Below are 18,862 nucleotides of genomic sequence, written 5' to 3'. Positions count from 1 at the left end.
CAGGACTGGCCAAAAAAAACACAAAAAACACCTTCAAGGAGTCTTGGACCAAGTGTGGACCCAAAGCTAAAAGTTTTCAGAGTATCTTGTATTTCTTTATGGCATGCACCACAGAAAATAACTATCTGTGGGAATATTATTTAATATTTGCTTCTGCCTACACAGTAGAGTACTCCCTATGGGAGGGGGCCTGTGTCTCACTTCCTCAGATCTCCGTCCCAAGTACACAGTGAAATCTTTGCTAAATGACCCTCAGGTTTCTTGCACATAGATGTGTGTGTGTGTGTGTGTGTGTGTGTGTGTTCATTGATTAAAATTATTGATTTTATGTCGTGACTGAAATATTCTCCTAAACATGGCATGATTTCACAATATAGTTAACACTTCAGATTGTACTCATTAAGGTTCCTTTACTCTGTTTAATACAGCTATTAAGAGGGTTTTAAATAAAGAGTACATTCCATTAAAAGCCTGAAGGAATTGCGACTTTACATGGATTCAGGACAGTTCCTCCAGGAACAGTGCTCTATTTGTCACACGACTGGCTTTTTAATTACTAATGAGAAGCTGTGAAGGTCATTCTCAAATTGCCTTCCTAAATCATTTTTCAAAAAGCCATGGGGCAGGTCACAGAAGCACTTTCTGCCTCTCCTTAGAGAGAAATGGGAATTGAAGAGAGTGTTGTAGGATCCAAAGAAAATGAAGAGAAAAACCTTCAGAAACCCCTCTGCTTAGAGCTGCAGCCCAACTGTAGGGAGAAAACTTGGCTAAAACAGTAAGAATGGAGCTGCTGATTACTGAGTTATAATTAGCTACTAAGTTAGCACAATGATTCTGATAAGAAGTGATGTCACCATATTAATCTGCATTAGTATTTGAGCAAGAAAAGCTTCCTCTAAGGTGAGGGCCTAGCTATCCTTGCTGATGCCATTATCACTCATTAAGAATGTATTTCCCAAAGACTTCAAACACTGTCTCTCCAAAACCAAATCTTCCTGGGGTGTTACTATCACTTTTAGCAGTTTGTTTTTGCCCTACATTTTTCAGTAGTGTGTGTGTGTGTGTGTGTGTGTGTGTGTGTGTGTGTAACACTTTACAGGTCTTAGTTTCCTACGTATAAAGTTTGTCTTCTGGTATTTTCATACCCTGGAACCCCCCAATAACTGGTCATACATGCCTCCAATGAAAAGGTGCTCAAGAGTCTGACATTTCCAACTCAATGGGAGAGAGAGAAGCCAAGTTCTGGGAAAAATAAACAATGGTTTTTGCTTCCTTTTTTCTTCTAGGATGGTTATTTAGGTTTTTTGTTTTGTTTTGTTTTCTGTTTTACTGGAGAAGTTTGTTTGTTTTTTACTGGTCATTGCCCTCTCCCCTGCGTCACCTGCTTGCAAGATTTTAACTCAAATAGTTCGGAGCCAGCTCCCTGCGTCACTCCAGACTGCTGACACCAAGTTCCTAGCGCATTCCAGGGGCCCCAGACCGGGTGCATCCATGCCTGGTGTTCGCCTGCCTTATCCTCACTGCTCCCAACAGGTCATATGAGGCCAAGTCCACTGACAGGTCCCAGAAAAGATGAACCTGGAAGACAGTTCCATCCCTTTCCTACCACAAATCTAAGTTCTGTGGATGATTCTCATTCAGGCTCATGTCCTGGTTCCCATCGTCTTCTCCAACTGCTCTCCAAACCTCAAGTCCCATCTCTAATCTCTCTCCCAATCGTCACCGCCCATTACAGTCCTAAATTAACTCCCATTTTATTACCTTCCCATTTAAACGTTTTAACAAAATGATGAAATGTATACTCGTTTTTTTTTTTTTTGGCCAGTCCTGGGGCTTGGACTCAGGGCCTGAGCACTGTCCCTGGCTTCTTTTTGCTCAAGGCTAGCACTCTGCCACTTGAGCCACAGCGCCACTTCTGGTATATGTGGTGCTGGGGAATTGAACCCAGGGCCTCATGTATATGAGGCAAGCACTCTTGCCACTAGGCCATATCCCCAGCCCCTGTATACTCCTTTTTTAAACATATTTTTTCTCTGAAAGCCAGGCACTGGTAGCTCATGCCTATAATCCTACTCAGGAAGCTGAGATCTCAGAATCTTGGTTTGAAGCCAGCCCAGGTAAGAAACTCCATGAGACTCTCATGTTCAATCCCCAGGACAGAAAGGAAGGAAGGAAGGAAGGAAGGAAGGAAGGAAGGAAGGAAGGAAGGAAGGAAGGAAGGAAGGAAGGAAGGAAGGAAGGAAGGAAGGAAGGAAGGAAGGAAGGAAGGAAGGATGGGGAAAGGGAAGGGAAGAGAGAGAGATGACAGAGAGAGAGAGGGAGAGGGAGTGAGGGAAGAAAGGAGGAAAGGAGGGAGGGAGGGAGGGAGAAAAAGAGAGAGAAAGAAAGATAGGAAGGAAAGAAAGGAGAGAGAGAAAGGAAGAAAAAAGAAAGAAAGAAAAGAAAGAAAGAATGAAGGAAGAAAGGAAGGAAAGAGAGAGGGAAAGGGAGAAAGGGAAGGAAGGAGGGAGGGAGGGCGGGCAAAATCTCTGGATGATATGAGAGGGAAATGTGTAAACACAACACTTTTTTGGTGTATAGCAAAAAAAAAGTTTAAATACCTCATTAAGCTATAAACATGTTTAGCAAAAAGTGAATTTATCCAGATACCAGTGGCTCAAGTCTGTAATTCTAACTACTTGGAAGGTAGAAACTGAAAGGATCATGATTTAAGGGCCAAAAAAACTCAGAGAGTTCATCTTAACAGAAATAGCTAACAAGATGCACACCTGTCATCCCAGCTACAACAGGTAAACAAGAAGACAGTATTCCCGGTTGGAATGGGCAAAAACTGAGACCTTATTTCAAAAGCAGAGAGGGAAAAATTGACTGAAGGCATGGATCAAGTGGTAGAGCACCTCCCTAGTCAAAACAGAAAACCCTGAGTTCAAACCTCAGTACCACCCCAAAACAAAAATTTAATTTTAAGTCTCTCCTGAATCACTTCCTGGCCCTCACCTTCCTTTCCAAAATCATCTCTAAGACCTTAGACTGACACTCATCAGAATAGCCCCTTTTCCTAGTCATTCATGGAAACAATTCATGGACAACCCGAGCTGTTTTATTCTGTGCTGACTGGATGACCCTTTATCCCCCAGCATGTGTTCAAAAGATCTCTGCATCCTTACAAAGAGGCTGAGTTGGAATGAAAAGAATAAGTGAAAGGAATTTTCCTTAGACTTTTAACTCTACTCTGTCTGTGACAGCTGCCCTGGGCTCCCAGGCAGAGGTGACTCTCTCTGGCCTATATTCCTGCCAGCCCCATCTCTGCCTAGGAAGCGCCAGTGGCCAGGTAAGCATACTACCCACTTTTGCATACTCAACAATTAGAAGAATGCTGGCGTGTATGTGCATGTGTGTGTGTGTGCGCACACACACACACACTGGACACTCAGTGAAAGCATACTGAATATCTTCCTGTTACCTGAACATCAGTTACAATACTTTAAAATTCTGGTGAGTAGGAAGAAAATACAGAGTAAGAAGTCTTAGGTTACCAAAGAAAAGCATGAAGATTCAGGTATCTGAAAGCTGGAAGAATCACTTTGAGTTCTCTGTGATAGTTAAAACTCGTGCAGAGAACTTGAACTCGAAACAGCCTAAGTGAATCACAGTGATAGAGTCAGAAAAATGTGCAGAGCCAGAACCCTGGGGTAACAAGCATCCCCTCCTCTGCTTTTCTTTGAGAGTTTGCTCACTCTCTTCTCTCACAGGAAAGCTTTTTACCCCCAAAACAATGGGAAAGGGACCCAGTAGAAGTCACCAGAAGAAGGAGACACATTGGTCTCTCACACAAATGCCAACCGAGGGCTCTGATACTCCTGTGCGTGGGCATCTATGCCCCCATTGAGAGGAAGACAGGACCCCAGGACTGGCCAGAGCTGATCCAGGAGCCCAGCCCTGTGACAGAGCTCACAGAGTAGAGTGAGAATCAAAGGCTGTTACTATGGCCAGGAGTAGGAAAGCCCGATGCACAGGCTAAAACAATAGCAGTCCAAACTACTAACCATTTACCTGCCTTTATGCTCCTAATATTGCTTAAATAATGCAAAACTCATCATTTTCACAAAGCATTGCATAAGCATAAAATTTATTATATTACCTCATAGTTGGGGAAAGTGAAAATCTGAAAGCTTAGATAATTATATGTATGACTATAAATGCCAAGGAATAAATGAAACCGGCCCTCTGGGTCTTGATTTAAAAAAAAAATACAGTAAAGAACACCTATAGGCTGGCACAGAAAAACTCTTGGTCAGGCCCAAGGTAAGAGCCATGATCTAGTTGCTCAACCCCAAGCAACCCAAGGCCTCCCCAAGTCATCAGATGCCAGCTCACACTATGCCTTACTAGTAGAAAACCCAGGGTCACCAGGTGATCGGGTGTGGACCCTCACTCAGAATGGCCACACTCTGCAGGACAAACACCCTCAGCTCTGCGGTGTTTGAAGCTCCTATTTCCAATATTCTATGCACCCTTTATATTCTGACAATGCTAAGAATGGCCGGTGCTTTAAAGTTTTTCCTAATTCTTTTCCTCGAGAACCATGTAAAATAGCTCTAGGTTTCAAATCAGTGTTGATAATTTACCATATACTGGGGAATGTTATAGGCACTGAGAACCAATCAGTGAGCTGGATAAAGCCTCCCCCAACCCCTGAGCTTCCATTCTAATTGGGGGATGAAGACAATGTGCATAAGACACAGACTACAGCACTCAGAGGTGGAGACGAGCCAGGGAAAACAGAGGGAGAAGGAGGAGGGACCCCACCAATGGTTCCTCCACAATCCTTGTGCTGTGGCTTCCTCCTAGATGACAACACAGCTGACCTCTTTCCCTCCTCATGGCCCCTTTTCGGCATTCAAGAGATATGGTCTACTAGTGGAAAGACTCAGTAAGAGTGAAAATGGCACCTAGTCCCGAGTCATGGCTTTCCTAGATTTTACTCCAGTCCAGTTAAGAGGCAGATAATAAAGGCCCTAGCTCAGGGCTAAGTTGATAGATCTCATGGCCTGCAGGCTGACTCAAATGGATATTTACCTTCATTCTAACATATTACAATGTTATCACCCATTAAATGAATATCTACATGTGCTGGGCCTTGTTAGGGAGACTGGAGGCTGGGGGCGGGGGGCAGGAGAGGAGAGTAACACCAAATGAATTCATCCTTATGCAGTTTACATCCTAATGGTGGAGATGGAAAACTTCAACAAAAAATTCATGAGGGGAGAGACTGAAAATTCCAGAACTCACAGGACTTGCAGACCAGTTGAGCTGAGTGCTGACCATCTGTGGTCACTTATAAAGCCCTGTCCCCAAGGGTACCATGGTAATAAACTGCTATGAAAGTCCAACTGTGGCAGTGGCTCTCTCTAAAATGGTGAAAAAGCAGCTTCCCTCCTGGTGCTGCTGTCTGGCGTGTGGCACAAGATCCCATCCAGTCCCCCTTCCACCTCCCCGGGTTCTATTCTGTGGCCTGCTGAAGGCTCGCCTCATGATGTGTACACAAGCAGCACATTGGCTCTGCTTTCCCTGGTCTCCAGCAACTACAGTGCCGGTGCCTTGTTAAAATAAGTAAATGAATGATGAGAGGAGAAGCCTCACCACGGAGGAAATGTATTCTAATAACAATAATAGACTTTTTCACATTAGACAGTGTTGGTAAGATCTCTTGGGGCAGCTAGCTGTGAGGGAGCATGTTCCCACAGGAAAAGGTGGTGGCCAAGAGTCTGCCATGGCTGTCATGCTCAAAGACACAAGGCTGTCTTGGATATGGTAGGCAGAAGAGACTAGAAAAGCAAACAGTGGCTATATCACAGCACAACACCTCCAGGAGAGAAGCCTCGCTGATAGGAAGCTGAGAAAGCTACAAGACAGTGAGGTATAAGTGCTAAATGCTTTCTCACTCCATTCCCAACTCAGCTTTGCCTCTAGTCTAGCTGAGCTGCAAGCTTCATGACATGGATTTGACTTGTGAAGCAACCAGAGAGCCAGAGAAGTCCCGAGCATGTGCTCATGTAAGTTCCTTGGGCTGGAAAGAAGAAGACTTGAGCCTGAGCACACCCTCCCACATGCCAGCAACACAGGCTTTGTGAACACAACAAGCCTGCTGTATGATGCATGGGGTCACTGGACATCCTACTCAGGACAGTGAGTGTGAGCTTACCAGAAACACAGCTCTCACGAGTTGTCAGAGGAGCCTGCAGGCCGGACACAACTTCCGAGTAAGTTCACAGCACCACTAGCAGCAGCCAGACAAGTCATAAATCAAAATACTTGGCATGGTTTCTCCTGAGATCCACAGCCCTGCAGCTCACCTATGTTCCTGGTAGAAAGGTTATTAGACTGCACCCTTCCATGGGGACCCCTTAAAGAAAGAAGTGCATACTATTTATTGCTTCACCTGAGAAATGGACGATCCTGTTGGAAGGGCTCGGCTGAGTTATATCAGTGACTCTTGATTTGTTTCTTTTTTGTTGTGTGTGTGTGTGTGTGTGTGTGTGTGTATGAGAGAGAGAGAGAGAGAGAGAGAGAGAGAGAGAGAGTTTGTGTTTGAAAACAATGGTGGCAGCCAAACATACAAGGAACTGGTTTTCCCAACTCTGTCCTGGTAGGAACAGAACAACTGCAGAACTTGTGGAGAAAAGCTGTTCTTTTAAACAACACTAAATTTCCAATGGCATATATCTGCCAGTTATGTGGTTCACAGAAGTCATGTAAGTGTCTTTGGGAGCTACTCAGTGACCAGAGAGGGAATCAGTGCAGTTTCTAATGGAGATAGCAGCTGTTCATTGTTTATGAATGTTCTCTCTCTCTCTCTCTCTCTCTCTCTCTCTCTCTCTCTCTCACACACACACACACACACACACACACACACACACACACACACATACACACAAAATGGACATTTAGGTCACTTCTACTAAGCCAGTACCCCAAACCAAACCCAAGCCAACACAGTGACCAAAATTCAGACATCTCTTCCTACTAGTCCAGCTCGAGCTCTTACTGCTGGGCTCAAGGTTAGCAGCAGCTCAGATACTTGTCTGCATCTCCCATACTGCTAGGAAAACTCCATCACTGCTTCTAACCTCGGCTTTGCTCCCAAATAGCTCTTCTTGTAGTAAGCATTTCTCTGCTACAAAGACTCCTCAGAAAATATCAGGTGCTGAATCTGGCTAGGAAGAGGGAGAAGGTGCCTCCAGAGTGATTGAATTAAGAACTGTAATAAGTCCTGAACCATTCCCAAAGTGGTTGCAAGCAGTTTTCAAAAAAAAAAACTCTGATTAAAGTCCCTGATCAAGCTCCCCAAACTTTTCTCCCTGGACAGAAGGAGCCAGAAACAGCTTCTTGCGGTAGAGCTAGGACCATGACTCATCTAAGGGCTGCACATACCCTTCCCCCCCACCCCCACCCCCACGCCGCCCCAGGACCCTAATATAGAAGGACTTGGCTGGCCAGGTGCTGTGCCCCAAGGCAGGCAGCAGTGACTGTAATTAGCAGAGCAGGTGCAGAACTTGCAGGGCCAGGTTTAAGGGCGATGCAGGAGCTGGGGTGATGGGGGCAAATAGGAGAGCAAGAGGGAAGGGGTCGGGGGCCAGGGATGCACTTACAGTCCTCGGAGCCGCAGCCAGATCTTCTCGATCTGTTCGGGCTGCAGGTATTTCAGAGAGTTGCTTTCGAATTCTTCAATCTCCTTGGTCGGGGACTCCATCGCGGCCGCTTCTCACTGGGGTGAGGCGGGAAGAGTTTGGTAGTCGGCTCCCAGCCTAGTCTGGGGATTTGGTCCCCGCGGAGCCCTCGGAGCGCCCACCGGGTTCAGAGCGGGCGCGGCTGGAGGTGGCCCCCGGGCCCAGGTACACTCTGGAAACTGCGGCGGGAAGCGGCCATGGCCCGGCGCAGGGCAGGAGTGGGGACCGCGCGGTGCCTGGGGAGGAATGGGGACCAAGCTCCGGTACCCAGGACAGGGATGCCCAGGCTCTGGTGCCCGGGCAGAGGTGGGGACCGCGCTCCTCCTCCGATTCTTCCGCTAAACAAAGCCGGGAACAGAGCGATGGTGGCCCGCGCGCCTCGGGTTTGGAGAAGGGGCGCGGGTGGGCGTGGAGAGAGGCAGAGGCAAGGATGGGGAGGTGAGCGGGGTGGGGCGCGGAGCGGAAGGCGCCAGCAGGGAGGGCGCACCCGGACCGCGCCCCAGCTCCGCCCTGCGCCCCCGCCCCTCTCCCCAACGTCACCCCACTCTCTCACTTACCAGCAGGGCGGACAGGCAAGGAGGCTGACAAGTGAGAAAAGCGGCGGTAAGCGCGCCCGGGTCCGCCGTCCACACCCCACCAGCTCCCAGCCTGGCACCCACACTCCGCGGCCCCCTGCCGTGCCACTCCACGGTCCCCAGCGGTGCCACACCGCTTCCTGACCGACCGCGTGCCACATGAAACCTTGACGCACAGAGCCCACAAAGAGGAAGCCAGGAACCCCCAAAGGGGCACAGACTAGGCCGCATAAGCTGCTGAGTTTCTGGCCAGAGCTCTCCACTGGGTGTTGGGGGGGGGGGCGACAAAATTCCAACCGAGGTGTCAGGAGTTCCCACACCTGGGCTCCCGCCGTTACTGGGGGCTGAGGTGCGCAGGGTTTCAGCTCCCCAAAGCTGCTCCTGCCTGGGTGGTCCCGGAGGCTGCTGGCAATGTCAAAGCAGAGTATCCTGGGGAAGGGAGCAGGTAAGGAGTTGGAAGGAAGGAAGGACAGGACAGGAGATCAGAGATCCAGGGACAAAAGCAAAGGCAGGATCAAAACCAAACCCCTCCCCTCTGTGTCCAAACTGCTTGGAGCCTTGCTAACACTGAAATGGTCACCATATGTCCTTCGGGGCCACTACCCCACCCCAACCGGCCCCTCTGTGAGCCAGCCTGCAGCACCCATGGCCTGCCAAGCATGGTCTCCAGGACAGGGCAGGTGTCTCTGCACCACACTTACCAGTATTTTTTCTCTTTCCACCAAATAACTCAGTGCTTGCTTCCCAAAGGTAAGATAAATGTAAAGGTGAGTGCTACTTTCCTTCCTTGATCAAGCCAAGTTCCCCTCATGTGACAATGACAAACACATAAAACAATGGTGGCCAAGTTTGCCAGACTCCCACTTTAGGTAAGAGGATAATTATGGATGGTGTGGCCAGCTCCGGTCACCCTAACAGAGAAGGCTCCCAAGAGACCACAAAAAGTTCTGGTGGACGCGCCTGCCACCCACTGCCACTCCAATAATGTCAGTCCTTAACACTGCTCTGGAAGTGGTCCACCCTGAGTTCAGGCTCAGATGACATTAAACAACCAAAGTGTCATGAGGAGTTCAGTTATGAGAAGAAAGCCAATCACCCACTCAATGTCCAGGGAACAGGGCAGAAAAAGAAGGAATTACTTTGGCAGCTTGCTAGGGAGACTAGAGACAAACATGGTCCCATGGTTGCAAACAGGGTGTTTCCTTGGGCCCACACGGTGCAGCCTGCAGTCTCACTATGGTGCTGCAGCAATGCAACGTAACCAGCACACATACCACACACAATCACAGACTTCCCCTAACCCACACTTATGTAAGACTCATATCTTCCTGGAGGGACTCTCACATCCCATCTAGGATAAGAAACTCAAAGCATCAGGGGTTCTCTGCTAGGGAGAAAGCAGACCAGAGATGGCCAGACCCTGAGTGAAGACCAATAATCTTGGCCTGTACAAATGTGTCCCCTTCTATGAGGTCCATTTTTCCATCTCTGCAAAGCAAAGCCAAGCAAAAAGATTTCCTGTGTCTACTCCATCTTTAGGCCTCTTGGAAGCCACTTGGAGGAGCCAGGGAGAGAACTGGCTGAGGAGAGGTCCCGGAACACAGAACATGTGCACCTGTTGTGTGGTGGTTTCCATGACAACATGCCTGGGATGGAAGAAAAGGGAGTGATACAGAACACGGTACCCTTCCTGCCTCTCTACACACCTAGGACCGGCCCCAATGTTGGTGGGGTTTTGATTACATCAGACAGAAAGCACTTTGAGAAGGAAAAGGAATAGCCCTTCACTGCAATCAAGCAAATGAGAGAGAGAGAGAGAGAGACAGAGAACTAAACTTCAATAGAGTTTCTAAAATAACATTTTGCTTCATTTTAGAAAAAGAAAATTTAAACAAGTAGTAGAAAGTTTAATTTTATAAATGCAACTTTGCTTTATTTCAGGCTAATGATAATTTTTCCAACAGGAAGGGGCTTGAAAAATAATTTAGTTTGGCTGGGGATATAGCCTAGTGGCAAGAGTGCCTGCCTCGGATACACGAGGCCCTAGGTTCGATTCCCCAGCACCACATATGCAGAAAACGGCCAGAAGTGGCGCTGTGGCTCAAGTGGCAGAGTGCTAGCCTTGAGCGGGAAGAAGCCAGGGACAGTGCTCAGGCCCTGAGTCCAAGGCCCAGGACTGGCCAAAAAAAAAAAAAAATTTAGTTTGAAAGTTCTTAAGCAGTGGAATAGTTTATTTCAAATAACATGTCATAAGCGCCTTGGCTTCAGATCCTCAACTCAGAGCTGCTCTCTCTGACTGGGTGGAAAGAGGAGTCATCAGGTCCCAGAGATACTGTTTAGCCCTCTACCCCATTTCTGAGTGCCTAATGCTCCCATTCTGTTGGGAAGAAAACTGAGGCCAAAGTACCACAGAACAGCTTAGGACTCCTTCCTCCTGAGCCAGGGCTCTTTCTAACCCATGTCAGAAAGTAAAGTTTTCTTCTGTCTATAAAACATTACTGTTTTCAGGTGAACCACATTTTTATGTTACTGGGGCTCTGTTCTCTCTTTATCTATCTCAAACAAGGTAGGCTTGCAAGTTTCAACATCACCACAAGCCATAATCTGTACCAGCATACTATGCAGAAGCAAGGAAACAGGTGCAAACTGATCTGGGCACAGAGGGTCAAAGAAGGCCACATTGCCACATACAACTTTGCATTGGAGATTAATTACTATTCTAAGTCAGGTTCATGTCAAGACTCTTTAGGAAATCTCACATGGCAAACACCACTAACTTCTACATACCCATACATACATAAATTTATATATGTGTGTATATATATCCTCTAATTGACAAAGGCACTAGCAATCCTCTAAAGCCATCAGCATTAAGAGTAGTAAGTACACTCTGTTCTTGGAGGAGTTTAAGGAGAAACTAGACAATTATTTCACAAGAATATAGAATTCAGGCTTTTGCAGACATGAGCGTGACCCCTAATCCTCTTCCATCCATCATGAGTGGATTTTTGTAACAGTCACATGCACCATCCCTACCAGTGAGCAACAGCTACTGTGCTTAGCACCAGGCGAGCCTGGCACAGGTTGTTTGGTTCATTTCACCAACCGTTTCGGTCGACACTGATAACTCTTGTCAAGACAAGCAACTAGTCAGTGGCAGAGCAGCTCTCAAACCCAGGCTTATCCCTGAACCGCACCATCTCCCTGCAGGAAGACCAGTAGGATGGTGCAGACTAGAAGAGCCCCCAGGCTGCCCCAAGAGCAGAGGGGACCCCAGTCACACAGCAGAGAAATCAAGTCCACAGTGGAGGTGACATTTGAACTGGATCATGAAGGTTCATATGTGGAAGCCACTCTATGGGAGGTGGATGGAGACCAATGGCCATAAAGATAGCCCAGTAAAAAAGGAGGCACATAAACGTGAATGGGCTCTAAACACCTAACTAAGGACATCAGGAGAAAGTACCAGAAGGCTCAGCCGGCCCCTGTGAAGAAGCTGGGGATCTCCTGCAGGTGGCAGGATGTCATGGATGGCTCCAAGAGAACATGGCAGCCATGTGAGGGGTGTTTCTCATACATCCCTGAGCTTGGCCCTCAGGGAAGTTCCACAGCAGAGCTTGCAACAGCCATGAGAAGATGCTAGGTCACCCTTGGTGAGCCCCAGCCTGGAGATGAACACATGCTCTCCGCTAAGAAAGTTGGAGAGTCGTTGAAAACAGATAAAACCAGAAAAGGCAGAGCACTGTTACCCAGAAACTCACTACCCTATCCCAAACACTCACCTCTATCCACAAGGCCAGTGACTGCCCTTGGTGCTTGCATGGATACCACCAAGGCGCCTTCTGGGGAGATTCTGGGGGAACTTGGGGCACTGGAAGCAAGGGTGGGCAGAGCTGCCTCTCCCACCCCACCCCTGCATGTGGGCTGACCCCCAGGGCCACAGAGTATTCCCCAATGACACCCTCCCCATCTCACCCCACAATTAGGACGAGGGGGGGGGGCTCTGTCCATGGAACCACATTCACCAGAAAGAGAAGGGGAGAGATGGCTGAGCCTGGAGATCTAATCTCCATCTAAAATAGTGCTCTGAGAAGTCAGCACCACAAACGCATGCAAGGACTTAGGGACCCTGACTGGCATAGCCCTCTGGCTAGGGCTGGGTTAGGCCTTCTATACACTCTGGATCTCTTTCCAGGGTCCAACATGCTTGACTGGAGAAGCATGGTCTGACCTCTCCCAGCCAAGTTTTCATGAGCCCCAAACACATAGTATAGCAAGACCCAGGTCTGCCCCAGCAGGCAGGCTGTGTATGATGTAGGAAACACAACCAAGATTAGACAGTAAGAGTCATGTCCCCAACTCTGCCAAACAATGTGCTCAGACCAGGAGAGGGAGAGGACTGAAACGGGTCCTAGCAGCTCCAATGCCACTTCCTCATGGGGAAATGGAGGGCGCCACTAGAAGAAAATTAGCTTCTCCTCAAGCATAGGTTTGACACTACCTCATCCCTGACCTTCTCTTTTCCCCAGTGGAGAGAACATAACAGAAAAACAACATTAACAATTAGACAGAGAAAACCTAGAGAATCAAAGGGAAAAGGCAGAAAGACCTTTGGAGTCCCTTGGTCTGACTGTACCTGAAGCCAAGCCACCTATGTACTTTGAAGTTACATGAACCAAGTAAATGTCCCTGCTTTCCTCGATGTTTTTTTTTAACCATAAGCTACTTTGAGTCAGGTTTCTGTCACTGAAACAGGAGACTGACTCCTGACGCACAACTTTCCCTGTGGAGGATTGCCCCAAAGAGCCAGAAGAATGCCCTGAGCATTGGAGAGTTGTAAACATGTAATTCCTTCCCCATCTCCCATCCATCAGAGGTCATAGAAGGAAACCAGGACACTGTTCAATAGCCCTGAGGTAGGCAGACCACCTCTCCATTAAACTGAGGCACCATTATTGTTTTTATAAATAGATGTAGGAATAGATTTATTTCTTAATAATGCCATATTAAGACATCACCACACTGTACATACTAGCCCCTCCAAACAACCCTAAAGTGAGTGATAAATTTTTATTATTCACCCTATTATCATGTATCGGTGGCTTAGAACTATGGCCTATGGCCCCAGAGAGTGGCAGACAGAGAGATAGTGGCCCACCTCTTTTCAACTCCTGGCCCTGTGGCTGCTCTGCCTCTGCTAAGCCAGCAGAATTAACTTGGCAGAAGTAATGAAATTGAAATTTCTGTTCATATAAAACTGCTGATGCTACAGTAAGCCAAGTTCTGACCCAAATGTCCATAAATCAGTGAGTCCCTCCCCTCTGCATGAAGCACATTTAAATGTGGAGAGCCGCTGCCCCAAGCCTGGCTCTACATAGCTCTTGTGGACAGAGGAATAAAGACAGGAGGCCCTGCCCCTCTCTGGCTTTCAGTGCAGGCCCCAGCAGCAATGGCTCCATGTCCCCCTAAAATTTGCATTCCATGGTTGGCCCCAACCAGAAGTGCAGGCCAAGGGCTCCTGAAGGAAGATGGTGTCCTGGAGAATGAATGATTGAGAGAAAAGCTACAGGCAGGGGAAGTGCATCTGTCAGCCTGACTCTTGGCACAGAGCCTTTTGTGGTGGTGGAGGGTTCGGAGAGACTAGACATGCAGGCCAAAGGGGACCCCAGGGTTCCAGATTTAACTTTAGGATATTTTATTCTCTATGGCCTTGCCAGTGGGATGCATTAGAATTTGTGGGGTGAATGTTCACCATCAGTGAATTGGAAGACAAGGATTTGAAAAAATCCCTATCTCTGTCTGGGGAAGGAAAAGAGCCCAACAATGCATACATTTTAACATTCATTCAATATGTCTTTGCTGGGTGCTTGCCTTGGACCATGCATTATGTGCCATAAGGCATATGAGGCCAACAAAAATGTCCTAGAGTTGAAAGCGTGGCTCCACTAGCTCATGAGAGAAAGTGGCAGGTACCAAGTTCAAGTCCCAGTCTTCAACCTAAAAAATAAAAATGACCAGGTCTCTATACTGTGACTTCAGTCTCACTAGAGAGCTAGAGAGTGAACAAGTGATGGAACCATGGATACATCATTGTAAAGGTTAGATGTGCTGAAAAGAAAACAAACACACTTCTTCAGGGCAAAGAATCATGGGGCTGGAACTATTTGTAAGTAAGGTGGCATTTCAGCTGGGTGTTTCTCTCTAACAAACCACTCCCAAAATTTAGTGGCTGAAACCAACCACTTTTTTCTCTCTTTAATACTGTCTCTGCTGATCATATTGGAAGCAGCTCTGTCAGAGGCAGCTGGGGCTACAATAGCCAGTATGGTTTCACCCCCATGTCTGGTGCTGGCAGGGGCCTCTCTCCCCATGCAAGACAGCTCCATGGGGCCTCTGCACAGGATCTTTCTGTGTGGTCTCTCCATGGAGTCTCTCCATGTGGTTTCCCCACATGGTCATCTCTGCACAAGATCTCTCTGCATGGTCTCTGCATGAGGTTGGCTTAGGCTTGCTTCAGAGGCAGAGCGAGGGCAAGAACAAGTATTTAGAAGGAGGAGGCAAGAGCTGGACAGCAAAGTGGTATCAAATGGCTCCTCTGCCTTTATTTCGAAGCCTCCCTGAGTGGCTCTGATTCTGTGAGAATTACACTGCTTTCTGGAGGAGGAGGAGGAAGAGGAGGAGGAGGAGGAGGAGGAGGAGGAGGAGGAGGAGGAGGAGGAGGAGGAGGAGGAGGAGGAGGAGGAGGAACGCAGTTTGGGCAGCCCTCATTAATCCACCCAGGTGGTCAAGGATGGCCTCCATGAGCTGGGGACAGCTGCACTCAGACTTGCACAAAGAGTTGTCCACATAACAAGTAGAAGAAAGTATTTCTGAAGAGAAGACAGAGCAGGCACCACAATCTTAAAGCAGTAAGGGACTTGATGGGTAATCAGGGACACAAAGAAGAAGGAAAGTGTAGTGAGGAGGTGAGGGCACAGGTGAGAGTGGGGGCCATGGATGAGAGTGGGGGACACAAAGGACACAGTGAGGGTGGGGGCCACAAGTGAGGGTGGGGGCGCAGGTGAGGGCAGGGGCACAGATGATGGCGGGGGCCACAGGTGAGGGTGGGGGCCATAGGTGAGGGTGGGGGATACAGGTGAGGGCAGGGCCACAGGTGAGGGCAGGGACACAGGTGAGGGTGGGACCACAGATGAAGACAGGGGCACAGGTGAGGGTGGGGCCACAGGTGAGGGCAGGGGCACAGGTGAGGGTGGGGGCACAGATGAAGACAGGGGCACAGGTGAGGGTGGGGCCACAGGTGAGGGCAGGGACACAGGTGAGGGTGGGACCACAGATGAAGACAGGGGCACAGGTGAGGGTGGGGCCACAGGTGAGGGCAGGGGCACAGGTGAGGGTGGGGGCACAGATGAAGACAGGGGCACAGGTGAGGGTGGGGGCACAGGTGAGGGCAGGGGCACAGATGAGGGCAGGTCCACAGGTGAGGGCAGGGGCACAGGTGTGGGTGGGGGCACAGGTGAGGGCAGGGGCACAGGTGAGGGTGGGGGCACAGGTGAGGGCAGGGACACAGGTGAGGGTGGGACCACAGATGAAGACAGGGGCACAGGTGAGGGTGGGGCCACAGGTGAGGGCAGGGGCACAGGTGAGGGTGGGGGCACAGGTGAGGGCAGGGGCACAGGTGAGGGTGGGGGCACAGGTGAGGGCAGGGGCACAGGTGAGGGTGGGGGCACAGGTGAGGGCAGGTCCACAGGTGAGGGCAGGGGCACAGGTGTGGGTGGGGGCACAGGTGAGGGCAGGGGCACAGGTGAGGGTGGGGGCACAGGTGAGGGCAGGGGCACAGGTGAGGGTGGGGGCACAGGTGAGGGCAGGGGCACAGGTGAGGGTGGGAGCCACAGATGAGGGTGGGGCGCAGGTGAGAACAGGGGCACAGGTGAGGGTGGGGGCCACAGGTGAGGGTGGGGGCACAGGTGAGGGCAGGGGCACAGATGAGGGCAGGTCCACAGGTGAGGGGAGGGGCACAGGTGTGGGTGGGGGCACAGGTGAGGGCAGGGGCACAGGTGAGGGTGGGGGCACAGGTGAGGGCAGGGGCACAGGTGAGGGTGGGGGCACAGGTGAGGGCAGGGGCACAGGTGAGGGTGGGAGCCACAGATGAGGGTGGGGCGCAGGTGAGAACAGGGGCACAGGTGAGGGTGGGGGCCACAGGTGAGGGTGGGGGATACAGGTGAGGGTGGGGGCGCAGGTGAGGGCAGGAGCACAGATGGGAATGGAGAAGAGCTTAGCTCCCAGTGGAGGTCAGGCCCCACTATGCTGTGATGTCCCAGGCTGGAGAGGTCATGGTGGCCAGTCCATTGCCACATGCTAAGCATCCTCAGAGGACTGAAATTTAGCTGATTTAAGATCCCAGGTTTAAACACTGGCACATAAAAGCCAAGAGCACAGAAGAGACAAGGAAACAAATTAACCTTCAACTAGACCTGAACCAGTAGATGCAGGACTTGCGGGAGGGGCCACAGGCACTGCCTAGAGCAGCTCTGGGGCACAAAGGGTTAGTTTCCAAGTATCTGGCAGAGAACCTGCTTTCCAACACCCTCCAGATAAGTCAAATGTGCTTTCTGTGTGGTTCAATGCACAAGGGGCCGAGAGATTTTAACCACTGCTGACAGCATTTTCAAAATTGTCCTTGGGGACCTCTGAAGTGTCCGCCTGGTCCCTGTGATTCCTGAAAAGGCACAGATTTTGAAGAGCCAGGAGGATAAAAGAATAAAGTGTTGTGAATCACTGCCACCTGCATGCTTTCTTGATCCTTGCTAATAAGCCAGGACCAGGTCACCTTGAATAAATCCAAGATCCTTGGCACATACATGTGGCCAGAGCCATCGGCGTGCATGGATTTCTACTTCTGAGACCTGACCAGGCTCCTCCAAGCCTGGAGTGGGGAGAAAAGAAAACTGGATCCAATTTTTTTTTTTTTTTTGCAGTCCTGGGGCTTGAACTCAGGCACTGCCTGGGTACTGTCCCTGAGTTTCTTTTTCTCAAAGCTGGTGTTCTACCGCTTGAACCACAGCACCACTTCTGGCTTTTTCCTGAGTAGTTTATTGGAGATAAGCGGTTCACGGACTTTTGTACCCATGCTGGCTTCGAACCTCGATCCTCAGATCTCAGCCTCCTGAGTAGATTATAGAGGTGAGCCACCGGCTCCTGGACCCAATTTAAAAGTAACTCTCACATAAAGCAAAGCCTGGCTAAGGGCTCTCAAACTGCCTAAAATCCTCCAGAACCATCCTGGAACCTGGGGCTGGGGGGCGGGGGCGGAAGGGAGGGGGGGGCGTGATGTCTCTCATCCCATGTGGCTTGCACATAGCCACAGCCTTAGCTAGATGTATGGGGAAAAAGAGGGGAAAAAGATATCTGCAATGAGACTCAGAAGCTCAGGAATTTTCTCCACAGCACTGAAGGACAAGTTGAGTCATTGTACAGAACCTTGGCCATGTCAAGTAAGGCCCTGTCCCCACTCATTCTGGATGAGGGTAAGGCCCTGTTCCCACTCTCAGGATGAACAAAGCAATCGGAGCCTCATGATCAACCAGTCTCTAAATAAGAATGAGTTGTTTAATACTTCCCTTCCCTACACCTAGCACAAGGAACATCCACACCACATCCAGCCCCACCCATTCAAATAGCACAGCAAAAGTCCCTTCCACAGCTTATATGGGACTCAGTTCCACTGGCTGTGAGGACATGTGCTGATAGTTAGATATTTCTACAAGTGTCCATCCCACCATTCTACCAGACCAATGCTAAGCGATGCAGGAGGCACCACTCTTCCCTGGGGACTTGTAGCCCTATGTCCTATTTACTAATTAATGAGTTCTTCTGTCTCCATCACCACACTGGGATTAGCAAGTAAGACAGGAACTTTTCATGAGTGACCTCTGCACATTTCGTAGCAAAAAGTAAACTCTGTGAGAATCAGTTGACCAAGGGCTAGTCCTTGACTACAGGTGATCTCAGAGGTTTATTTCATCACTGTGGCTTTTGGAAACAATCTTCTTTTTTTTTTTCAAATTTTTATTATCAAACTGATTTACAGAGAGGTTACAGTTTCATACGTTAGGCATTGGATACATTTCTTGTACTGTTTGTTACCTTGTCCCTCATACCTCCCTCCCTCCTCCCCTTTTCCCTTTCCCCCCATGAGGTGTTCAGTTCACTTACACCAAACAGTTTTGCAAGTATTGCTTTTGTAGTTGTTTGTCTTTTTTTACCCTGTGTCTCTCAAATTTTGGTATTCCCTTTCAATTTCCTAGTTCTAATACCAGTATACACGGTTTCCAATATACTCAGATAAGATTACAGAGATAGTGTAGGTACAACCACAGGAAGGTGATACAAGAACATCATCAATAATAGAAGCTACAGATACACATGGGACGTTGAAAGTAGTTACAACTGTGATATAACAATCGGGAAACAATCTTCTTGTCAGGCTTATGGAAAATATGTTTCTGTCAGAATACTGGCCAGGAGATTCATACACAGCATTCAGTTTGTGATAGATTT

General features: G+C 49.0%; 1 protein-coding gene across 8 annotated transcripts in view; it reads right to left on the bottom strand.

The window, feature by feature from the left end:
* The window catches only part of Pde1c (phosphodiesterase 1C), a 278,713-nt gene that overhangs the window by 168,622 nt on the left and 91,229 nt on the right, over window positions 1-18,862 (bottom strand). For 2 of the 8 annotated variants that reach the window (XM_048339513.1, XM_048339514.1), the window contains exon 1: window positions 7,653-8,429. The exons of 5 other annotated variants lie outside the window; for them this stretch is intronic. In XM_048339513.1, coding sequence (XP_048195470.1) covers window positions 7,653-7,753 — 101 coding nt within the window. In that variant the 5' untranslated portion in view covers window positions 7,754-8,429. Of the gene's footprint in view, window positions 1-7,652; window positions 8,433-18,862 lie in introns of those variants that run through there. One more of the 8 variants, XM_048339515.1, reaches the window with a different exon arrangement.

This window comes from Perognathus longimembris, chromosome 2, assembly GCF_023159225.1.
Source record: "Perognathus longimembris pacificus isolate PPM17 chromosome 2, ASM2315922v1, whole genome shotgun sequence".
Taxonomy (NCBI): Eukaryota; Metazoa; Chordata; class Mammalia; order Rodentia; family Heteromyidae; genus Perognathus; species Perognathus longimembris.
Note: the sequence above shows the minus strand (reverse complement) of the source record. Positions and strands in the feature narration are given on the sequence as shown.